Here is a 25,151-nt window from a genome sequence, read left to right as displayed (position 1 = left end):
GATATCAAATAGTCCTAAATCTACTAAGCCTGACACATTTTAAACAGAGAATAGTTGCAAGTTATTATAAGAAAATTGTGAAATTGTCAGAGAATATAATGCTAAATATTCTGACTCATAAGTATGCCTTATGTGTATAGAAGGCTTTTCTACATTGCTTTACTGTGAGGAGGAAAAGTAGTTTTGAGGTTACTATTAAAACTGTGAAATGGGGATAAAACCGTAAGGACTTGTTTATGATATGCAACCATGTTTAATTTCATGTGAATCAAACAATATACAAGATTATTTGAGTTTCAGCCAATTACACAGACGTTTGTCAATGTGTTATTTAAAAGGGGTACAGAAACGATTACAACGTTTTGCTGTATTTACCAACGACGGCTCTAAGTTTATTCAAGCAATAGTGTTTGTTTGTTTGTTTTTTTTTGGAATTTCGCACAAACCTACACGAGGGCTATCTGTGCTAGCCGTCCCTAATTTGGCAGTGTAAGACTAGAGGGAAGGCAGCTAGTCATCACCACCCACCGCCAACTCTTGGGCTACTCTTTTACCAACGAATAGTGGGATTGACCGTCACATTATAACGCCCCCACGGCTGGGAGGGCGAGCATGTTTGGCGCGACGGGGATTCGAACCCGCGACCCTCAGATTACGAGTCGCACGCCTTAACACGCTTGGCCATGCCAGGCCTAAGCAATATTGACTCTTATTTGCTTCCAGTCTTTCTTTATGGTGCTTTTTTATGAGCATCACTCTTTCTTTTTCTCTCTCGTTTCAAATGTGAACGAAACTTAGAATTCGTGAATCATCAATAATATTTTATCATTCTTTGTATATCATTCAGTAAAATGTCACTGAGTATGAATACTAAAATGAGCAGCACTTACAATGAGCAATATCCAGACGGATCTCTCTTTCCCCTAGCACAGGTGGGGCCCTAGGCGATTACTTTGTTTGCTTATATCTTGAGGAAACACCAGGATTTACCTCTATGTTTTTCCTTAAATAAATAGAAAAACCTTCTCGTTTCATCATTATAATACTATATTTTCTTGTAAGGTATATTTTGTCTATAGAGGATCGATATTTTTTCATATACTACGCTTGTCGAAAAACATTGAAAGTGTTTATCCTAATTGAATTATCTATGCTATCTAATATCCAATGGTTGGCTTAAATTATCAAGTGAACCAGTCTACTTTCTTATATAGATATATAGTGCGTATATTAAATCTAGAAGGACTGTGTGAACGATAGATCCAGAACAGTTAAATATTAGTTAGTATGGTATCATCCTATAACACGTCTTGGTTTTCTTGTGTTTATTTCTTCTTACGTGATATATTTGCACCCAAGACCCGTCACGTGCCAGGCCACTACTCTACGAACTGAGCTAAGGGGTAACCCATTAGCGCTTGTTAGTAAGATACTGTTCAGCAACTCAGATTTCACTATTTCACTGTGCACACATTAATGTTTCTATGTCTACTATAATAAACTAAGTCCCTTAGGAAGACAAATTGTATCCTAAAAACTAAAAACACAATTCACTTTCAAGGTTTTATATTTTTAACACAGATTATTTTATTTCTTTCTTTTTCTACAAGTTTAGCACAGAAATAGTAAGAAGTACAAAGAAATCAGACTTTTAATTTAAAACACAGCAGTGGAACTCCACACAGCCTGTTTAGGCGGCTTAGGATACTAGTTGAAATAGACAATACGTGTGTGAGGCTTGCACGTGCTTATGCGTGCACATCTCGTTTTTCTGTCCTAGAATAGAAGCTACTGTAAACCAAGGACAGCTGAAAATCTTGAAAAACTGCCAGATTTTGGATAAGAGTTATCGTTGTACAGATACATGTCGTTTAATGACAATTAATGATGAAGTTAGGTCCCTGTTGTTGTGTAATCCGTCAATATGAGATCATAGGTCACTATTTATATAAAACACATGTAATTTATGTATTTTAAGTCAGTTATTACAACGATTATAAAAACTAACTTATCTTAAGTAAATATAACTTCAAGCTGGCCTTTGTATTCTTCGTTTTCTAAGGTTACTTCTGTTTTTAACATTTTTACACTACTCTACGACATATTAACAGACAAACTACATTAAGCGTCCTACCCATAGTTGTAATTACAGGCCACTTTAGAGCTTCACATTAAGACAGATACAAAGTTTTTACACTTATTTCACGAGTATTAGATGTTTCGCAACAGGGAAGGAAAGACAGCATAACTATGAATACAAACGCATAATCCACCTTTGGCTGACGTGAGGGCGTTATAATGGGAAGATCATTCTCACTATTTGTTGATAAAAGAGTAGCTCAAGAGTTGGTGGTGGGTGATGATGACTAGCTACCTTCCCTCTAGTCTTACACTGCTAAATTAGGGACGGCTAGTGCAGATAGTCCTCGTGTAGGTTTGCTTAAAATTCGAAAACAAACAAACAAAACCTTTGGCTGATAACTAGCGGTAGGATTGTGTCACATTTCATTTATTTCTGTGTCATCCCCAGTGTTATATCTGAGGACTTATACTGCCAGGAACCGGCTTTCGATACACATGATGGGCAGAGCACAGATAACCCTTTGTGTAGCTTTGTGCATAATAATAAAACAAACAATTTCTGTGTCTACTATCTGTTGTAATGTGTCACATCTCTTTTCCTTTCACTATATAGCTATCAAATGTAATATAACACACTCTCTTTGCCTTCAATGTCTAATTATTGATTGGAATATAAAACATTTTTCAGTGTCTAGCTATCGGTTGAAATATGACATATTTCCTATTGCTTTTAGTGTCTTCTCGCTGTTGATCAATCCAATGGTGATAATATCTATTGTAATAACTGGAACATTACTGGTTTCAAGGTGATATGTCAGACTGGCAACTATATCTTCGTTTTAGAGCAGTGGTAACTGACAACCAAGTAGTCAAGTGACCAATATAACCCCAAGTATCTGGTTGTTTTTAACATGTTGTTTCACTTTTAACCCCCCGCTAGTACAGCGGTAAGTCTACGGATTTACAACGCTAAAATCAGAGATTCGATTCTCCTCGGTGAGCTCAGCAGATAGTCCGATGTGGCTTTGCTATAAATAACATAAACACACTTTTTAATTAGAAATATCTACACATTGCATGCCTCCTAATTTTAGTCATAACGATAAACAGGACCTATTTGATTTGATTTTTTTCTGATATTGAAATATATTTTCTACACTAAGAGAAAGCATTGCAAATAATATCCCAAGGGCTACAGGTCTTTCCTAGTACAATATAGGAAGAACAAGGTGGACATTAAAAATTTTAAAAATTCTTTTTTTTTTGAATGAGTCTAAAATTCCACAGGTTTTTTGTCATCATGATAAAGATAGTTTCATAGTTGTTCTACCCTTTTAAAAATTCTTCGTGGGCGTTATACAAAGATATCTCTGACAACAGAAATTAAAGAGTCTACCAACTTATGGTTCGTAAGGTTGGACTATTTTTACATCGCTCGATTTTCATTTTGTGCATGCGCGAGATGCGAAAGTTATATCTACCTCTAATATCGTCATAGCGTGGTCTGTATTCAGTTTAATACACTGTAAAACGTCTACTTGCTTGAGGCGTCCTCGTCTTTACTTGTTTATACAACCTATGCCGAAGACCTTTACTAAATCTTTCCATTACCGATGTTTGACAAACAAGTTTCATCACCATATTAGTTTAATTTTTTTCACACAATTCAAACAAAAACTTCCTTTCAAGAGGTTTAGGCGAAAGTATTTGTAGTTTAAACGGGACTGATGCCATAAAAGCTTAGGATTTCTGGCAGAGAATTTCCAGGGCCGGTAAGAATAAACTAGAATGTTGAAAAAAGATACGTAGTATGTATGTATCGATTTGGTAGTTCTTTTATATAGTTTCAAAGAGACTAACCTGCTATTCTGATTAGATAATAAACTAATTTTTACTTGTCAAGCTTGGTTAATATTTCTAAAACATCACGGTACAAATTAAGAATATATTTATAGAAAACGCAAGTAAATACATCACATAAACTTGTGTAATAGAAGTGAGAACGTCTTAGCTGTTTGTTTAAGCCTGTTGTTGATCATAGAATCACACATAACATGTTCAATAATGCAGTCGAATCCACTAACTACTGATTTAGTTTTGAGTGTTATTTTACCAAAGTTATTTTGTCGGTTCTTTACTGAATGTCATAAAAAGGAAAAAGTAGACAACTGACCATTAAGTTGCAATATGTGGACGAACAAGTAAAGAATGGTATATGATAAAAGTGGTTAAATCGAACACTATGGATTTTAATATATAATATAATTATCTATATCATCAGCTCGAAAGCTGGTTTGTAAACGACACAATTGTTTTAGTCGTTCAGATTTTTGTTTTTTCTATAACCTACAGGTAGTGTTAATAACTTGCACGTGACAATCATGTGCTGAAAAAGAAGAGTGAAGGTTACGCCCTAATACAAAAATGAAGTAGTAGAGTAGAATGGTGGTGGTTCACTGTGTGGTGGAATGGTCAAGAAATATTATCGAGTTATTTTCAGTATTACCAATAGGGGGCTAGAGTTAGGAAGAGCTCAGTCGATATCGTAATATAACTTGATTTTTAATCAGATTTTGAAGAGTTCTAAAAATTCGGTGTAGTGGTAGTGTGTAGTTTATTTTTGGAATGAATGCCAAGCAAGCAGATTCTTTCTGTATGCCAAATACTTGTGAATCAAGTTAAAATGAAACCTGAAAAAGTATTGCATGTTTTCTGTACTCATTCCACAAGCGAGTATTTAATAGATTTCTTCGAACTAAGCTACGAGGTGTTAAGATTTAGTTTAACGTTTTCATAAAACAATAGCGAGTTCTAGTCTAAACTGTATATACACTATTACCGCATTGTTTGGTGAGTTTTCATACTTCTAGCAAACAGTTTACACTGTTGTATGTTCACCTTTATCTTAACTACTGTTTTATGTTGAAACCTCCAATATTTTACAGATTTAGATACTGACAGATATCAACCTGTTATTCATATTTCACTAGAACTAAAATTTGTTTGTTTACTCTTGGGAGGAGGGGGGCGAGAGAACTGCTGCTGTCATGATGCATTTTCATCAGTTCTAAAATTCAAAATTAACTTTTTATATATTTTATTTTAAGCTCTTGACTTCAAAAACTGCACATTTTTCTTTCAACTCCTCAAATTTTGAATTTTTTTATGATTAATTATTTTTGGCTATAAGAACGCTAAATCGTCTATCGTATTTTACCAACCTTTAAATAAATGTTAATTATTTATCGTACGTCTGTTTTACTTACAACTTTAATAACTTTTTGTTTCAGTGCAAAGCTACACAGTTTGCTATCTGCACTTTGTTCACCACAGAGGATCAAATTCTGGAATTTAACGTTGTAAGTCCGTAAGCTTACCGCTGATCTGCCAGGGGACAACTTTAATAAACACTTTTACCTGACCGTTCAAAGTTTGATTAGTTTTACATTATATATATATATATATATATAAGGCCAGGCATGGCCAGGTGGTTAAGGACTTCGACTCACGGGTTCGAATCCCAGTCGCACCCAATATGCTCGCCCTTTCAGCCGTGGGGCGTTATAAAGTGACGATCAATCCCATTATTTGTTGATAAAAGAGTAGCTCAAGAGTTGGCGATGGGTGGTGATAACTAACTGCCTTGCCTCTACGCTTACATTGCCAAATTAGGGACGGCTAGCGCAGATAGCACTCGTGTAGCCTTGCGCGAAATATAAAAAAGAAACAAATATATATATAAACAGCCAGTGACAAGTTTCAGCATCATATCAGTTAAATTAGTAATATATGTATTACTAGTTTGTTAATTACAAGTGTTAAATAATTCTGTTTTTTATCCTTCCAAAATTTAAATGCGTTTTAATGACTTCTCATGATTGAAAATAATCAATATTTTACTTTCATATATTTTTAATAGTTTGGATTTATCATTTCTATCTTCTGTGTTTAACGTCTTCAAACTAAATTACGTCTTTTAAAATGAAAGAAATTACGTTGTCGTTTTAATGCAAAGTTAAACAACGGGATACAAGCGCTCAGTCCACCATGAGAAATCAACCCCACATAATATCGTTATAAGTGTATAAACGTGCTACGGACCGGGATAAATTGAAAAGATACGAAATACGAGGTCTGTTAAAAAAATACGCGGATGACGTCATAAAACAAAATGTACTTTATTTAAAGTTATAGGTCTAGGACCCCTTCAAAGTACTCTCCTCCCCAACGCACACACTTATCCCAACGGTGTTTCCACTTGTTGAAACAGTCCTGGTACACTTCTTTTGTGATGTCCTCCAGCTCCTTCATCGCATTTGCCTTAATCTCGGGAATCGTCTCAAATCTTCTTCCTTTCAAGGGTCTTTTGAGTTTAAGGAACAAGAAAAAATCGCAAGGAGCAAGGTCAGGTGCGTAGGGGGGGGGAAGAACAGTGATCGAGTGTTTGGCCAAAAGCTCACGAGTTCTGAGGGCTGAATTTCGCAGCAACGCGGTGCATCTTCAATTTTTCGGTCAAAATCTCGTAACAAGATCCAACTGATATCCCACACTCTTCAGCAAGCTACCTGACAGTCAGACGTCGATTTGCCCGCACCAGGATGTTGATTTTGTTGACGTGTGGGTCGTCAGTTGACATGGAAGGACGTCTAGGACGCTCATCAACGTCAATGGACTGTCGACCATCCTTAAAACGTTCATGCAACTTGAAACATGCTGTACGCTTCATAGCAACATCACCGTAAGCCGTGTGAAGCATAGCAAAAGTTTCAGTCGCAGATTTTTCAAGTTTAACACAAAATTTCACAGCAAGTCGTTGCTCCTTCAGGTCATTCATTCTGAAATCAGGCCAAACGAAAAAATCGCACTTCACTTAAAACCGCGTAGCTAATACACAAATGAAGATATCTGCAATCGGGAAATGGCATCGTAATCAGCTGATCTGTACAAACTTAGCGACACCAAGCGGATTCCCCTGGAACCAACTGGAGCCGCGCAATTCAAACAGTTCGCGTATTTTTTGAACAGCCCTTGTATACTTAGAGAATCATTTTTAAAGTTATTGTTTTCAATTACTGTACTTAGAAATAGTAATATTATTCATAAATTTTTTTAAATAATTTAACTCATTTCGAAATAGTTTGAGATTGTAATAATTAACTTCATTTAATTTGCTTAATTTTTGCAATTATATTCTAATTATTCATCCTGAACTGTGTTGTTTTGTCTATTTGGGCTGTTTCTATAGTGTCGAGTGGATATTAATAGAAATACGACCTCTCTGATTGAAAATGATAATTTTGTATATATATATATATCAGTATATTTAATTAATTAATTAAATGTAATTAACAATGAATAAATTGATATATAATCCACAAGCATGCATCAAATATTAATGTAGGTTGTTGGCAACTGGATGCCATTTTGTTGTCAATGTTTCGATATTGAGCACGACGCTAGGTTACCTGGAGGGCGTACTTAAGCGAGTATCAAGATTTTTTTTGTTTGTTTGCTTTTTATTTTCGCGCAAAGCTACTCGAAGGCTATCTGCGCGAGCCGTTCCTAATTTAGTAGTGTAAGACTGGAGGGAAGGCAGCTAGCTAATCATCACCACTCTTGGGCTACTTTTTTACTAACGAATAGTGGGATTGTCCGTCACATTATAACGCCCCCACGGCTGAAAGGGCAAGAATGTTTGGTGTGACGGGATTTCGAACCCGTTACCCTCGGGTTACGAGTCGAACGCCTTAACCCGCCTGACCATGCCGGGCCTGGTATCAAGATAGGATTCCTCTCTTGTAGAGAGGAGAGCTTACCTTTTGGATGATACTATAAACTTCCATAACGTATATCCATAACATTTTCATACTAGTTCTACTTACGTTTTTACCGACGTTATTACATTTACTTATTGTTTCAATTTTACTCTATTCTTCTTTATGGTATCGAATTTATTTACTCTCAGTATTTATCATTAGAATGTATTTTATTTCTTGAAAGTTTATCTAGGTTCTTCTAAAGCAGCCGGAGCAACCTGAACTAATAGGCAGGTCACACATGAGGCTCTCTAATACCCTAATGAACCACAAAATCCATTTTACTATTTACCAAAAATGACACATCTGAATAAAAGCAAGACATATGAAAAAAAAACAACGTATTTTATGATCCATGGAGTCACCTATTGACTCTCATGAGTTCTTATGCGCTCCGAAGGCCAGTGGTTGTGCAGCACTCTAACAAAGTAATGTTTTTTAATATCAGTATATATCGTAATGGAGTCACCTATTGACCCCTATGAGTCCTTATGCATTCCGATGGCCAGTGGCTGTCCATCACTCCACGAAAATAATGTTTTCTAATATCAGTATATTCTACTAAGTTCTCCAAGTGTGTTCTCACTAAGGTTTTTTTTGTTTTAAATACATGATTTTTGTGTTATTTTTTCAACATGTTAAATATGGATTTTGTGTTTCTTTATAGTCAAGTAAAAATCTACACAAATAGCTTTCTGTGCTCTGTCTATCACAGGTATCGAAACCCGGTTTTTAGTGTTGGAAAGTCACAAACATAACGCTGTATCACTGAGCAATAAATATGTATCGTTTGTTTATATTTAAGCACAAAGCAACACATTGGGCTATCTGTGCTCTGCCCAACACGAGCATCTAAACCCGGTTTCTAGCAAAGTAAGTCCGCAGACATACAGCTGCGCAACTGGGAGGGGGGGGTAAAATATGAAAGCAGAGAAAAACATTTAAGCTCACAGTTTTAGTGAGTGTAAACGAGCTAACTTAACATAGTCACTTGCTGTTATTTTTTCCTTAGTCTTACCATAAATAAAGTTACATTTTGTTTGTATTTCGACTTTCCAAAAGTGTCTGATTATTTGAAGTGATACTTTCCAAAAGTTACTAACCAAAATTACAAGTAAGCAGAAAAGTATTAGATTACACTGGCAACACCAACAACAAAATTTTTCTGCCATTAGAAAAACAAAACACAACAGTTTTTTTAGTAATTTGATGATGCTGATTCGAGTAATTATATTGAAAATTACTGACCGCCTATAGTTTTCGAGTTATGATAGATTTATTCAAAATATTCTTGTATATTACGAGAATACCAACTTTTCTTTAACAACTTTATTCATTGAACATTGCATTTATCAATGTGCAGTCTGCATGCTTTGATAAGTTTTTATCATGTTCACAGCATGAGCAACAGGCATCGAAGGCTTAGTGATTCCATTGTGTAATAGTATAGCTTTCAGACTAACTTTAGAAAAGTCGATCAAAAGTCTCCGCTCTTGGTTTCTTAAATCTTCCTTTAGTGTACCACTATTTGTACAGAAGTAAAAGGTATCTTGCATGCTGTAGTGAGAAGCAAGAATGAATTCGGTAAATTGAAATGTTTGTTCCTGGAGCTAATACATTATATTGCTGTAAACAAAAGCGATGAAACTTCTCATGTTGTTTTGGTAGAAACATTTCACAATTCAGATCAATTAGCTCTTCTTGTGTGATCAACTTATGCTGATGTGTCACAGGAATATAATCGCTAGATGAAGATGATTCACTGTCTTCACGGGATAACTCTTCAGTTTTTCAATTCGTTGTTGGATGTGGTATTGGAAGATCATCTCCATGAGTTAACGGTTTCATTGTAAATAAAATATTTGAATAATTAATGTATTGTTTAGTTTCATTTGATTATCCAAAAACACCAATATTAGACCCAAAATAGTGGTACTAAGTACCTTTACCTTGTGTGTGATATTTGTTTTTCCTTTGTGAAACTGTAATACATTTTCCTCTAACGTAACAGAAACTGTTTAAACAATGTCTTCACTTTCAAACTTTACTTGAACTGGAGACAACAAGCATTTGAAATTATTTGCTACAAAACGCAAAATAACTTATTTTTACAGAATTAGAGTTCAAAATATTTTAAAAGCAAAGTTGTATACAATTTGATGCAAGAAAGAACATCAGACTTTGTTTTAACTGTACGTGGTGGAGTGACCAACTGAGTAAATGAGAAACAATTGAAAGAAAGGCGTCTAACTGTGCTCAGTCGAGGGACTTCTCGAATGTTCTATCAAACTGAACACGTAAGAATTTTATGAACCTTGTGTGGAATAGAAGGGCGAGGGAGTGAAACAAAAAGAGATGTAACTTGCTGCAATCATATCGAGAAGAAGTAGTATATATGGACAATATATTTGGAATTTTATACCAATACAATGAAGTCAATATTTGAAATTATCAAAAATGTGTGCCTTTCACCGAATACACTGTCCAATTAAACTTAATTTCACAGCATAAATTTCTTGTACTGAGTTGTTTCAGGATGTTTCGAACAATGCTGATAAAATATTGACATATTATAATAATTTAAAATCTGAAGGCGATGGTCAAATTCTAACAATATATTTCAAATCAGCACTATCAAACTACCCGAAACATTTGAGTTTTTTCCAATAGCAAAATTTTTGTTGTCCAGTGTTATATGATACTAATTGAATAATTGTTGTACTTTTTAAACTTGAATTATAATTTTAATTTAAAATACCATGTAATATAATTCAAGCAAATAATTCTGAAATCTGAATTATGTCCTTACGCTCGAACGATATACTTATTTCTACATTAAATACTACGAAGTAGATCATGAAACATTTTTAAAATTTTCTCTCAAAGTGTATTTAATTAAGTAAAAGTATCCACAAATAGTATTCTTTCATATACTTTTACTTCGGTATAGTTAAAAAAAACAGTCCATTCGGACTTGGGGTCTACTGACCAACAAGAAAATTTAGAAATTCGTATTAATCCACACGCCTACGAGCCTGCCCCAGAAGCTGAAATGGACTACTTCGAAATAATACCGAGAAAAAGTAAGTTACTAGTTATACAAATTCAAATAATTACCTAAATGCTTAAACTTTTTCATGCAATAAGTAGACAGTTCTTGAATAACTTATATAGAGATATTAATTGATTTACGTAATTAACAAAAATATAATGGAAAAATTTAAATGACTGCCACTAGAGTTTTATAGATATGTAATATGTAGTTAAAATAGGTTAGATATAAATTTACATATTTTAAAAGACCGTACATTATAGAGAGCTGAGTACGTTATATTGAAACAGTTTTGGAACCCTACCACCCTGTTACAGTTGTGTCGCTATGTTCGATCCTATTATACCTGACGACTATGCATATTGATGATAGCTGTGATGCATAGTTTCCATTATAAAAGACTCTATCGTAAAACTGTCATGTGTAAAGCACATCACTCCTTCCTACTGCTTTCTACAAAACATCTAGTGTAGGAAGACGACGGATCCTTATTTCCTGTTTTAACAGTCTGATTGTATATATATTTATACACACTGCGTCCAGCAACTAGTCCAATGTGTCTTTCTATGTGATTGCATGAATACCCATTTCATTTGTCAACAGCTGGAGATGTGCAACAGTAAATGAACATTTCATGAAGCAGTTTATGTATACAAGACTTGAATCAGCTGGATATTCTTCTTGATTACTATGGTCTGTGGCATGTGGGTTGTTTTTTTCATTGATCTTTATGTTCGTAAATTATCATCTACTACAAGACACCACACTTTATTTAATACGGCTTAAGTACGACTTGCAGATCTCTCTGGATAGTCCTGATACCCTAAGTTGATCCATATTCCTTTGTTTTCAATGACAATAAAATCAAAATATATATGTTCGTCTTGAACATTCTAAATCCTAATTTCAAAATATGTCTTTATGATTTGATTCTGTTGCTATTTTGCGTTGAAGACGTCTGTTACTGAGTCTTACAAAAGCGAACAGTTTTAATGGTATCACACTAAATCCTATACAATGTTAAAATATAGTTCTGATTCAGGTCGTTCCACCACAAATTTACAGTGGTTTATTGCTGTCACATGATTTGCTGATCTGCATATTCAAAATCTTTTCGATATAATGTGCTCAACCTCTATATAACAGAAAGATTTATGTTTTTGTTGTTTATAGTAAAAAGTTATGGATATCATATAGTTTGTTTAATAAAACTTTGGTCGTCATGAAGTTAGTTTTGTCTTCAAACTGAACAAAGTGTTTTACTGTAACATGAAAGACAAGTTCTCACTGAAAAAAATTAACTTTTATAACAACAAGAAGAGTATTAAAAATTCGTAGTAAATAAACTCTCATGAGTCCACGTTGGAATGAGAAATAACTATACCAGTTTCACGTGGTTATAAATGGTTAAATTTCTTTTAACTGCTTGTAAATATACTTTTACAATCAGTAATTTTTAACTAAAGTTGAAAAGCTCTTTATTTGATTAGTTGAAACATATTATACCTTCTATACGATAAAGCTATTGTAATTAAACATGTAAGCTTTTATTAGATGCTACATCTCACATATCTATATAAATAAACGCTAATTTGTGTGTGTGTGTCTGTCTATTCCTTATAGTTTTCACATTTCGTAATCCATGAGCATCATATTTGACACAGTAACAAAGAATAACACGACAAAGGTCATGAGGGGGGACTCACCTCTATTTTCTTATCAATTTTCGAAAAAAACACAACAACTATCAAATGAACACAACTTAACACAGTGATATAAAATGACATGAGGAAGGTCATGAGGGGGTTTACCCCCATCTAGTTTCATAATGATAGAATTCTTGAAAACATTATATTTCAACGTTGTTAGTATGTAAACCTTACTGCTGTGTCACAAGAGGACAGCGAAGACTAAAGTAATTGCATTTAGAAAAGGTGAGGTTGTAAACAATTCGAAAAACTGGTTTATGCTAGAAGTCAACTGAAGTTATTATTTCCCCCCCCATGCTAGAAGTCAACTGAAGTTATTATTTCTCCCCCCACCTCTCCGGTGTTCATCCGTAAATCTGAAATCTCATAGCGCGAAAAATATATACATTTTGTCCCATAATATGTTATACAATATTACATATAAAGTCATTTTATGGGGTTATGGGGCTTTCGAGAATTCAGAGCTAATGTCACAAAAGTTAAATATGAATATTGCAAAATATCTTCGCAAGGTAGCGCTAGTACATCTGATATATTTATTCTTATAAAACGCAGAAGGTACCAAAGTTTATTATTATGTGAAATGTGTTCAGTTTTGGCTTAAAGTAGTAAATTTATATTCTAACAACTTAGAATATAATATAGTTTCATGCTTGCAAGAAATTTGGGCCCAGAATTAAAAGGATATTTTTGTCATGTGAAGTCAGTGCTGTGTGGATAAATCAATATATGAATATTTTTATGGTCGACTTTAAAAGAATTTGTTTGTTTTGGAATTTCACACAAAGATACTCGAGGGCTATCTGTGCTAGCCGTCCCTAATTTAGCAGTGTAAGACTAGAGGGAAGGCAGCTAGTCATCACCACCCATCACCATCTCTTAGGCAACTCTTTTACCAACGAATAGTGGGATTGACTGTAACGTTAAAACGCCAACACGACTGAGAGGGAGAGCATGTTTGGTGGGACTGGAACTCAAACCCTCGAAACTCAGATTGCGAGTCGAGCACTCTAACCACCTGGCCATGCCAGACCAATATAGACTATGTCTTTCAAAAATTAAATGAGTATATACCACCACTAAACAAAAAAAGAAATTAAATAATTAATTTTAAATGCTGGTAAGGTGTTGATAGAAACGAAACATAGAAGGTGTTTTAGTACGCGAGTGTCCCATATGCTGGAAGAAACTTTAAAAGCTGAGTAATTTTCTGATTGGATATTCTATTTATAACAGACAATGTTCGGGTTACTTATCTAAATACATATTTAAAACCCAACACTACACACATTTTGCAATATAATGTATGCTGATAATTCATTATGTTGGAAACTTTATTATAACTTCATTCACAAGCTAATAGGACCAGATATGTTATAGGTGCTCAGGTATCATGGGGGGGGGGGGTCCTAACGCATTTGTTTTCGGGTATGGGTTTCACATACTTGGGGTAACTATTGGTGGCTTTAAATCCTGCAACGAAAAGAAGATATTTCATATTGGTTTACAATATTGATTTATAACTCGTTATACACGGTAGATGTTACTCTGTCAGTACGTATTATGTTTGAACCCGAAAACCATATGAAGTAATTTCTTTGATGGAAAAGAAAGTAGAATGTAATTAAAAATTCAAGCCATGTCAATAAAAAATTGATACTATAGAAACATTTTCCCCTACGCTCTCGATTTCTGAACTTCTAAGCACAAATGATGCCCAACAAAATCTAAATCTCGCCCCTCAAACATTGTTGAGTTGAGTGTAGAAACCCCTTTATGTAGAGTATAGAATTTAGAATTAGAGTCACGAAATACCCAACAGAAAGTAGAAATATAGTTCCGTATACTGACTTTAGCATCACTCTTTAAAATGGGCTCAGCTGCACGTTGCACCCTCCATCTCGCTAAAAGAGAGAAAAAATTGAAAATTTGCTTGCAAGCCTCTGAGAATGCTGGGTATAATTTAGAAAACCTACCTCATGTGGTATTTTGTTCTATGGAATGTTCAACGCATAAGTAAACAAATTCTGCCTAAAAGCAGGCTATAGGTTCTTAATGTTGCTTGTTTATGTTGTTGCTTCAAACAAGTGAAAGATGTCCAGAGAAAAGAACTGATCGCAAATTAAAAAACACATATTTAAACAAATTCGAAGGAAATAAAGCACTAGAACTAAAAATAAAAAAAATATATTCTGTTTATAGAAATTGAAATTTTTGAACTTAAATAAAAATCACCATGAGAAAAGAAACAAAGTCTTAAATTTCAAGACAATTCCAGTTAAATATTGACAATCCTAAACCCAAACTGAAACTCTAAAGACACTAAAACTAGTTATTAAAAATGGAATTATCTCACTTAACTCAGTCACAAACAGGTAAATTTAATTAGTGACAATTTTAACCTACGAGATAGTTTGACTTGTAGCCTCACATAGTCGAGGTTTGACCACCAAAGTCCAACTTGACCCTAGGGTCAAGTTTACGATAGATCAATAAGGGGCTTATCAGAGATGGAATTATAAGAGTAATGCTGAATTTTGAAACGTAATTTTAATCTCAAGTTATATAAAGGTATAGGTTAAGATAACATAACACCAGATTCACATGAATAAGACTTTTTACTATCAAGACTAAAGGCCCGGCATGGCCAGATGGTTAGGGGCGCTCGACTCGCATTCTATGGGTCGCAAGTTCGAATCCCCGCCACACCAAACATTCTTGCCTCTGCATCCGTGGAAGTTTTATAACGTAATGGTCAATTCCAATATTCATTGATAAAAGTAGTCCAAGAGATGGCGATGAGTGGTAATAACTAGTTGCATTCTCTCTAGTATTACACTACTAAATTAAGGTAGACTAGCGTAGATAACCCTCATGTAGCTTTGGGCGAAATTCAGAAACAAACAATCAAGGCAAAGACAAAGTTCAGTGGAATGAAAAAGTCCACTCCCATATCCGAGACCTATCGTTCGATACTTATAGTATATAAACTCCCACGACAGATAAACTCGATATTTGACCACATTACTCCAGATGATTTTTAAACGAGTACCACCCAGAACTGTAAAACATCAAGAATCAGTGGAAAATAAAAAACCCTCGTCCCATATGATGTAAACCCTGTAAACCCTTATTTTTCAGGGTTCAGGCAGTACTCATCAAAACCTAGTCACTCTAGCCAATCTGTATTGGGAAAGAGTGTAGTTGAACAAAGAGATCTTTCCCTCATGTGATTTAGGTATCTACTTTTTAAGACTCAAACAATACTCATTATAATAAAGCAACATCGCTTTGATTGTTGAAACTCAAGCGGTTCTTACTAGAACTTGAAATTCATGCTCTCCCAACATGAGGGCTTCTGAACGTCGATGACAAGAGAGTGGTTAGCAGAACAATGAAGACACACCTAACATAACTCAGACTTTTGGAGATCAAGGCTTAGAGACCGCTAGGTAGAACTCAGTATTTGGTATATGAGATAGGTTGTTACACGAGATGTAGCTGTTTGCTTCAAAGATTTACAACATACAGTCCTTTAATTGTTAGTTTCCATCACCAAACAAAGATTTAGAAATACATAATTAAAACTCGCAGTCGTCAAACATTTAGTACGTCTGATTTTATAAGAATATATGTTTTGCCTAAATCTATAACTTTTAAACTTATTGTTGAAGGTTTATGCATTCGTTTTTTTTTTATATTACAATAGAAAAAATGTTCTCATCCTCGAGTTTCTACGAGGAGCCGAACGCCATCTACCCGACCGTCGAAGAACAAGTTAAGCTGTGCAGAAAGATTGCCGGTTCACTTTCCTCTGAGACCAACAGGAAATCCAGAGGAGCTAACATGTTTTTCAAACGGGTAAAACGATCCCAGAAATGGGTACATGAAGGTAAGATTGTATTTGCTTGATTACAGAAGATAAGGGTCGAAACTTCCATCTGCTTCATAACATACCAACTGGAGGATTGTACCATCCTATTGACGAAAATTACCCGAATGACATTATCCTGTACTAAATACAACCGCAAACTTACATAGTCCGTTATGCTTTGTTGCCATTACTGAAAATAGTTTATTAAGCTGAGAAACGTATGTTAATATCTTTATCTTAAAACTAACTCGTGGATTAACGTACAAACAGTTCCAGAGATGCTCCTCAACACAGGGTATTTCGAAGAACTTAATAAACTGACCACATTTAGTCAGTCAACAAATTTCTCCCAAGCCAGATGTGCTCTTGATAAAATGTTTGATTTGTCGATATAACTTTTAAAAACAATATGAAAATTGCTCATTAGAGCTCAATAGGATCTTTAGTTTTGCAGACTGCAAAGATTTATCTAGTTAAAGTAGTTCGTGTATCATCGTAGTACCGAAAACTTATACTTTCAAATTTTTATAACCGTGGCAGATAAGTTGGGTTTAGGTTATTTTCTCTGCTAGGTGTGGTTTTAACTATTATATTACACGTTATATTCTTACAAAGACATTTTCTGATGGTGCCCGTGATTTTTTTTACCCATTTATTTTGTTTACAAAATTAATTGACTAAATACTAATTTCATTGTAGTAGTTGGAATGTAAGAAGTATTTCGTGCAACTTGTATTGGTATATGAAGTAAAATATTTATTAATAACTTTTCTCTGTGCTAGAACAATGTTTGTAAGCTACTTGATTTGTTTAAATAATTACAGAAATGAGTCAAGAAGAAGCATTTAATTGCATGAGTTTTTATAGTAGTTACTTAAAAAAACGCCCTAAAGTTACAGAAAAGAGGAGGTTAAAAAGGAACGTTTTAGGTCTAAGGTTTGTCAAGATAGTTAGAATGGGATAATTAGAGAGTAGTTAGAGGAGGCGTTCTAGGTCCAAGATTTGGCATTCTAGATCTAGAGTTTAGGATTTGTCTAGAGTTTAGGATTTGTCAAAAGGGGGCGTTCTAGGTCCAAGATTTGTCAAGATGAGTAATTAGAGAGGGCATTCTAGATCTAGAGTTTAGGATTTGTCAAAAGGGGGTGTTCTAGGTCCAAGATTTGTCAAGGGGTAATTAGAGAGAGCATTCTAGATCTAGATTTCAGGATTTGTCAGAGGGATAGTTATAAGGAGTTCTAGATCTTGAGTTTAGAATGTTTAAAGAGGTGCAGTTAGAGGGGGTGTCCGAGATCTAGAGTTCAGGATTTGTCAAGAGGGGTACTTAGAGTGGGACTTTCTAAGTCTAGGGTCCAGGATTTCTCAAAATGGGTAGTTATAAAGATATTTACAGGTACAGACTCCAGAATTTCTCAAGATGGGTAATTAAAGGGACATGTACTATGTCCAGGGTCCACGTACTGGAACTCTTCTTCTTTACTGTTTTGTTAAAGTAAGTTAATATCAGATTTGGCGCTGGACTTACAGCACTTGTAAATGTTATTACTCACTAACTTCTCATAATAACTGAAAATGAGTTTATTTTCTAAAGGTATCGTTTAAACAAATCTAAAAGCAACCACGGTAAGATAACTTGTTTTTAAGCAGTCTGTCGCAAGCTGTGTAGAACACTGTCTTTGGATCACAAATACATTCACAGAAAAATTCGAAAAACAATTTCATAATATTCACTAAAGCTGTTGTGAAAGTCTTATTAATAAATTGTAACTGATCCAACAAGTGAAATAACAATGAAGTGATTACTTTAGTTTCTTGCCATCTAACAAAATTAAAAACAACTATTTTAGTAAAAAACGAAAAGATATAGATTACTGAAACACTCATACTATAACCGACTTTTAATAATTTATCAACTATAATCATGCTTTTAGGAAACACTTTAAAATTCGTTTCATCTTCATTGTTTATACGTAGTATAGAATTATGTTTGTTTAGTTGGGATAAACTGTGTGCAAAAAAAACAAACAGAAATGCACATTATTTACATTCTAACATGTTAGCAATAAACACTAAAAACCCCTTGCTGGTTTTCGCAACTAAACAGAAATAATAACCCACTTGGAGAACATTCGAAGAAGTTCTGTGTTTACGTATATAGTGGAGGTGTTCCCTCTTAAACTGTGTCGAGTTTCCTCATACCATTTATAGACGCTTGACGAAACCACACATATATCCTTACCGTCTGTGTAGAAAAGGTACAGACTGAAACCACACAACGCTGGGCTATTTCAGTTACCAGGGGCTGAGTTTCACTAAAATAATTCTCATTTATCCATACTTGACTTGTAAATCACAAAATAAAATAATACAGCTACATACAAATTGGGAAAAAAATATATTAATTTTACCCCCACCCCACCACCCACACGTTTATGTTATATTTAGACATGCAAGTGTTTGATTTTGGAATTTGACAGGAGAATTTTTGTACCTTATTATTTCCAAAAACATTTTGACATATATAAAAAAAAAATGACTTTAGAAATCACGAAACAAAATAAAATGCAGATGGAGTGCGCTGTTTACTAATTTACTGGACTTTTCTTGGAGACGTAATTAATTTAGAGCCGAACGTAAAGTGGTAGTTAGTGTACTGGGCTAGAAATCTATGGGTCTTAGGTTCGAAACCGGATGCCGCTGAAAACGCTTAACACTTCCACGTGTAGGATCGGATATAAAAATGACAGTTAACCAGTCCTGGTTTAGTTTAAAGAACCAAACCAAATGCTTCTTGTAGTTGATGGGCCTACTTTTACCTGTAGTCAGTTAGTTTGCATGTTTCCTACAAAGACTGAAAAACAAATGAAAAAGTTCTTCACCAAGGAGAAACAAAATAAGTTTGTTTTGATTTTCGCGCAAAGCTACACGAGGGCTATCTGCGCTAGCCGTCCCTAATATAGCAGTAAGACAGCTAGTCATCACTACCCACCGCCAACTCTTGGGCTCCTCTTTTATCAACGGATAGTTGGATTGACCATCACATTATAATGTCCTATGGCTGAAATGGCGAGCATGTTTGGCGTGATAGTGATTCGAACTCGTAACCTTCAGATTACGAGTCGAGTGCCTTAACCACCTGGCCATGCCGGTCAGTCAGTTAGTCGGCACGAAAATACAGCTATACCTGACTCTTAGAAGGGACAGTGAGGTACCTTTAATTTGCAAATTTAAATTCCATAAATACCTCAGATAAATATAGCTAATTTTTAACAGTTTCTAATAAAACATTTAAAGAAACTAAAACAGAAAACGAAGAAAAATATCAACTGGTTAAAACATTAAAATATAGAATTTTAAAAGATCACATTTGATCTTTTAAATGCTGCCAACAGATGCTTAAGGAAATTCCTGGGCTTACGTTGTTATACTTTGTTTTTTATTTATATAATGTCAACAGTTAATATGTAGACATTGATAAATGGATTTAGAAATGTTTTCAGACGACTTTAAATGCGTAACCTTCTCGAAAATTAAATTAGATATTTCAGTTTAGCAAATCTCATTTTCAAAACTAGAAACATCGAGAGCCTTGACTCGTTTGAACATTCCCAGAAAACCGGCTTACATTTCTTACAGCAAAATACTCAACCCAATTCTGATGTTTTGTGATATAAAAATTACACTTCTCCAACTTATTCCGGGCGACAACGTAAAAGTTATTGCCAAGCAATTTGGTTTATTTGTTTACTTAGAATTAAGCACAAAGCTACACAGTGGACTATCTGTGCTCTGCCCACCACGGGTATCGAAACCCGAATTTTAGCGGCGAGAGCAGACAGACATAACGCCTTGCCAATGAGAAATTCCAAAGGATCTGGTAATAAGAATATCATTTCAATCATTACTATATCTGTTGTATTTCAGTCGACCTGGAGAACCCTGGTATTGAGCGAAAGACGTTGTCGGCACTGGATATTACACAAAAAGCATGGTTTACGTATTATTATAATACATTCTTATTTTTTCCTAATTCGGACTTTCTTATTAATAGTTATGGATCGTGTTAAAGTCATTGTAAACATACGTATTTGTTTTCACCTTTCTTCAGAATGTTCCTTGGATGTGTGTCAAAACCTTAAAATTACCTCAAAGTCAGGTTCGAGGAAGCAAAATCATGATACAGTGGTGTTTAGATGTACAAGCTGGTTATTATTTTACTTTCAATCTTTTTACGAGATTTAAGAATAAAGATGAGACAAAGGAAATAATAGGAAATGAAAACGTGTAAAAGTTGTATATAAATTGAATGGCTTATCTTCATTTAATAAGATAAGGAATTGTTTTTGTAAAGAAAGGTATTACAGTGAGGTATGGTTAAACTGAACTTTATGTTTTTCACAAGTGAAATCACTGATGACAGTATTAATCCTGGGCTGTTTACATTTAGTTTACTTGAAAAAATTTACCTGATATAACATTATATAAAGAAATACCATATTAAATAAAGTAATGGTAAAAAAGGCTCGGCATGGCCAGGTGGGTTAAGGCGTGCGACTCGTAATCTGAGGGTCGAGAGTTAGAATCCCCGTCACACCAAACATGTTCACCATTTTAGCCATGGGTGTGTTATTGTATTTCGGTCATTCTCACTATCCGTTGGAAAAAAGAGTAGCTCAGGAGTTGGCGGTGGGTGGTGATGACTAGCTGCCATCCCTCTAGTCTTACACTGCTAAATTAGAACGGCTAGCGCAGATAGTTCTCGTGTAGCTTTGCGCGAAATTCAAAAACAAACAATGGTAGAAAACTAGCTGGTGAAAAGGCTTCGTAATGTTTTTCTTGTGTAAGGTGAAAGTGTTTACAGCAAGGGGATGTTTTTTAAGAACTTTAAGCGGGTACTGGAACTACGTTATAACTATGAATCAATTTTAACTTAATTATTTGTAATTGTTAAAGAAAAACTGATATAAACAATTAAATACCATTTTCTTAAATTATGCTGGCGTTTAAAGAACAAAATTAACACACTTGGAATAGTAGGCAGCTAGCTGTACAGTGATCACATTAGTTATTACTATATGAAATTTCTATTTTATAAAATAATTTAATTATAAAACGTGCTACAGTGCTTGTAATATAAAATATAGTGAACCAGTTCTAGGCACAAAAATAATGATATGCTTTCAAAAACGGTTAAAGTTTGAAGTTGAAAGTTTGGTTTGAATGTCGCGCAAAGCTACACGAGAGCCATCTGCTCTAGCTATCTCTAATTTAACAATAACAGACTAGAGTGAAGGCAGCTAGCCAGTACCAGAACCACTTGTTGTCAACTCTTTAACTACTACAATTTACAAACAAATAGTGGGATTGACTGTAACTTAATAACGCCCCCACGCCTGAAAGGGTGAGAAGGATCCATCGAGCCCAGCCACAGGCAAAATAACGACTCAACTCAGAATAAAAACACGTGCATGTGTATCGTGTAAAGAACAAACTTTGTTTTTTTTTGCACTGCTAAACAAACGTATCAAGAAAACGACCAAGAATGCGATACATGGACATTACTTCCAGTTATTTGTCTCTTTTAACTAACTTATCTTCAAGTTTTTAACTTATTTTGTATTTTACACAAACACACACAAAAAAGTGTTTTGGTCCCATTTCACGAACATATAAAACCTTGCTATTAATATGGTCCTTCGTCTACACTTTCAGAACACACGGTGTTATAACTTATCTAATGATGTTTAACGTTAAATTTGATCTAAATCTATTCCTTTGTACATCTCTACTGATCTTAAACGCTTACAAATCTCAGGTCCGGATCCCGACGGAGAAGCTGGTAGGAAGAGAGAAAATGGAACTACGGAACTATCAACTTCTGACTTCATGAACGCCCCCTATATTAAAGTGGGTAAAGATCCTCCTAAACTAAAACTAATTCTCGATCCTCGGTACATTCAAGATGCAGTTCGTTTGAGGAAAGAAGGGAAGAACATTAGTGAACATAACGTCGTGAGTCCCGACGTGTGTTTGGGTATTGTAAAAGATCTTTACGGTACCGTCGGCAAAGGGGCGGCGATGTTTGCCAAACGTAAAAAAAAGTCAGAAGAATGGGTTGTAGATGAAGGAAAAATTAAGGCCTTACTTTCTAAGAAAGAATATGAGACAGCGCTCCCTGTTGACCAGAAAAAAACAAATCGTCCATCTTTAGCGACGCCAACCCCGCCATCTAGACTCCAGGAGATGACAAAGAGAACGCGTTTTAAACTGGTCAAAAGTCCGTGGGAGGCGGCCCTTGAGTCGCCGTTTGGTAGCTGTGATGCAGCTTTTGTGGAAGTTAAGCCTCACGAGGAATTAAACTCTATAGCTGAATCTATCATTCGAGCAGCTGAAACCAAAACTACAACTTTAACCACGCCATCTGTACAAATCGAGAAAGATGGGAAACCAGCTACCTCTGAGCCACTTCCTACCCCGTCAGTTCGATTACTACAGACTAAAAACTATGATCTCTATCGGCCCAGGGCACCTCGGGGATGGACCGGTTACTCCACAGGTGATGGTGTAACATTATTACTTACCAGAAAACGATTAAAAAATAATACACTGTACAGTACACACTATCTAATTAATATACATAATGCATGCAAACTTATGAATTTTACATTTAAGTTAAGAAATACATAATTCATACCGGTTTGAAATTATAAATGCTTTTATATAACATTAGCGGTAATTCAAACATTTTGAATATAATTTTAATAACTGAAATGCACAAATGATTCGTAAAATGTTTTCCCATTACGTTTTCTATATAATAACTTAGTCAGTTTTTTTCATATATTCTAAGAATAACTGTATATAGAAAACGTTTTCTTTTTTTCCATTTTATGTTGGTTTTTGTTGGGAAACGTTTCAATACGTTATAGTCGAGTCATGATGTAGCATTGTTCGTCTTGCTTCAAGACAGCCATTATTACTAAGTTATGTAGCATCCATGTTAACACGTGCCACCCGTTAACACAAGGGGGGACATCATTCGTAGTACGATTTCTTTCTGACTTTAAGAAAACACAATCTAAGCTAAATGTTTCTGATCTCTTATTACAGCGAGTTCCAACCTACATTGTGCCCAAGACCCTGTACCATCTGTACCTCAAGAAACACACCAGGAGTTTACCTTCAGCAAAATCCAGAAAAAGGATTTTAAGAACTTCAACAGAACCCCAAAATCGTGGTCACTTACAACATCAGAAGAAAGTGTTGCTCCCTTTAAACCTGTCAAATACTCTCTCGGTCATTGTATCTGATTTCAGAATACTTTCAGCTTTAAACGACGTTTTACAGCAATAAACTTCACCGGTTAACAAGGCTGTGAATAAAACATATAAATACAATATTATTATCTTGCTTTAATTCTTTCAAGTAAATATAAGTTCACAACACATTTTTAGAAATTACACGATAAAAATCACCGTGTGTTATAGATTTAAAAGTTGTTTTTAAAAACCCAGTTTTAAGTTGAATGAAAGTTGCTTAATGATTTTGAAATTAAAAGTTCAAGAAGACTAGAATTTCACGTCGTCACCAGTTGTCGAAGCCACATTTGTAACTGATCATTCGCTGCTTATCCAATAACTAGAATTTAAAGATAATACCTCAGCCTGTTAAATTCAGTTTTTTTTCAAAGTTGCATTATAAGTTGCTTTAGTTGACTGTGTAACGGTCATAAATTATATTATTTCTGCTAACAGCTGTTTTGTTTACTGAACCACGACACACCTTTTCTAGGTTTATTCATATTAAACGACTGAGAAAGGAAACTAATCATTTACTGGCACTTGATTGTAATTGATTTCTATTATCGCTCACATAAATGATGAACATTTGTGATAAATTCGTCTTATTCTTAGGGTCACATCACGTTTAAAAAACTATAAAATATTAAGTAAATTTAAATTTTTACATTATTTAGGTTTAATATTAAAATTTCGCTTACGATGATTCAGTAACTTCTATACAGTTATGTAGGTCATAATATTGAATCAACCATTCGTATTAGTATATTAAAACCTGAAATAAATCAATGACACGCGCCGTGTATTAATTTGATGGACATTGAAAAAATGGCATTCTGATTTAGGCGTCTTCAAAATTTAGCATGGTTATTTGTTCAGGATCTGTAGCTTTACTTTTGTATTAAGAAACTTTTGAGATAAAGATATATTTTTATAATAAATAAAACAAAGGATAAGTGGTTAATCGTTTCAATGCGTAATACGGTAACATCATCCCCAACCCCATATTTAAGCGTTCCCATTTAATTTGTAATTTTTATGACATTTTGTTCTGCGTTATTTAATCGAATCAGCCATGCCAATCCCTTCTTCTTGAGATACATAGATAGATAGTAGAAGTAAAACTGAAATATTCAATAACGTATCTACTGTTTGCATTTTCTTTTTTCGAAAGAAAATTACTGTTCAAGATTTAGATACGATTTTCCACTATAGCAGATGTATAATTACGCGGTAATAATAAGTTCCCGCTATTCTCTTAACAACTTTATGGATGTTGTTGTACCTTTGAGTTGATTTTATTGGAATAAAAAGTTTAAATTA

General features: G+C 34.5%; 1 protein-coding gene and 1 long non-coding RNA gene across 2 annotated transcripts in view; both read left to right on the top strand.

Moving 5' to 3' along the window:
• The window catches only part of LOC143255897 (uncharacterized), a 47,850-nt gene extending 22,699 nt beyond the window's left edge, over window positions 1-25,151 (top strand). Inside the window, exons 5-8 of the mRNA XM_076512287.1 lie at window positions 10,849-10,981; window positions 16,369-16,551; window positions 22,346-23,086; window positions 23,641-25,151. Coding sequence (XP_076368402.1) covers window positions 10,849-10,981; window positions 16,369-16,551; window positions 22,346-23,086; window positions 23,641-23,840 — 1,257 coding nt within the window. The 3' untranslated portion in view covers window positions 23,841-25,151. The remainder of the gene's footprint in view (window positions 1-10,848; window positions 10,982-16,368; window positions 16,552-22,345; window positions 23,087-23,640) is intronic.
• LOC143255898 (uncharacterized) lies at window positions 4-5,445 on the top strand. The gene is made up of 2 exons (XR_013030911.1): window positions 4-3,854; window positions 5,373-5,445. It is a non-coding gene; the product is annotated as an uncharacterized LOC143255898 (long non-coding RNA).

This window comes from Tachypleus tridentatus, chromosome 7, assembly GCF_004210375.1.
Source record: "Tachypleus tridentatus isolate NWPU-2018 chromosome 7, ASM421037v1, whole genome shotgun sequence".
In the NCBI taxonomy this organism is placed as follows: domain Eukaryota; kingdom Metazoa; phylum Arthropoda; class Merostomata; order Xiphosura; family Limulidae; genus Tachypleus; species Tachypleus tridentatus.
This window is presented reverse-complemented; position numbering and strand designations above follow the sequence as displayed.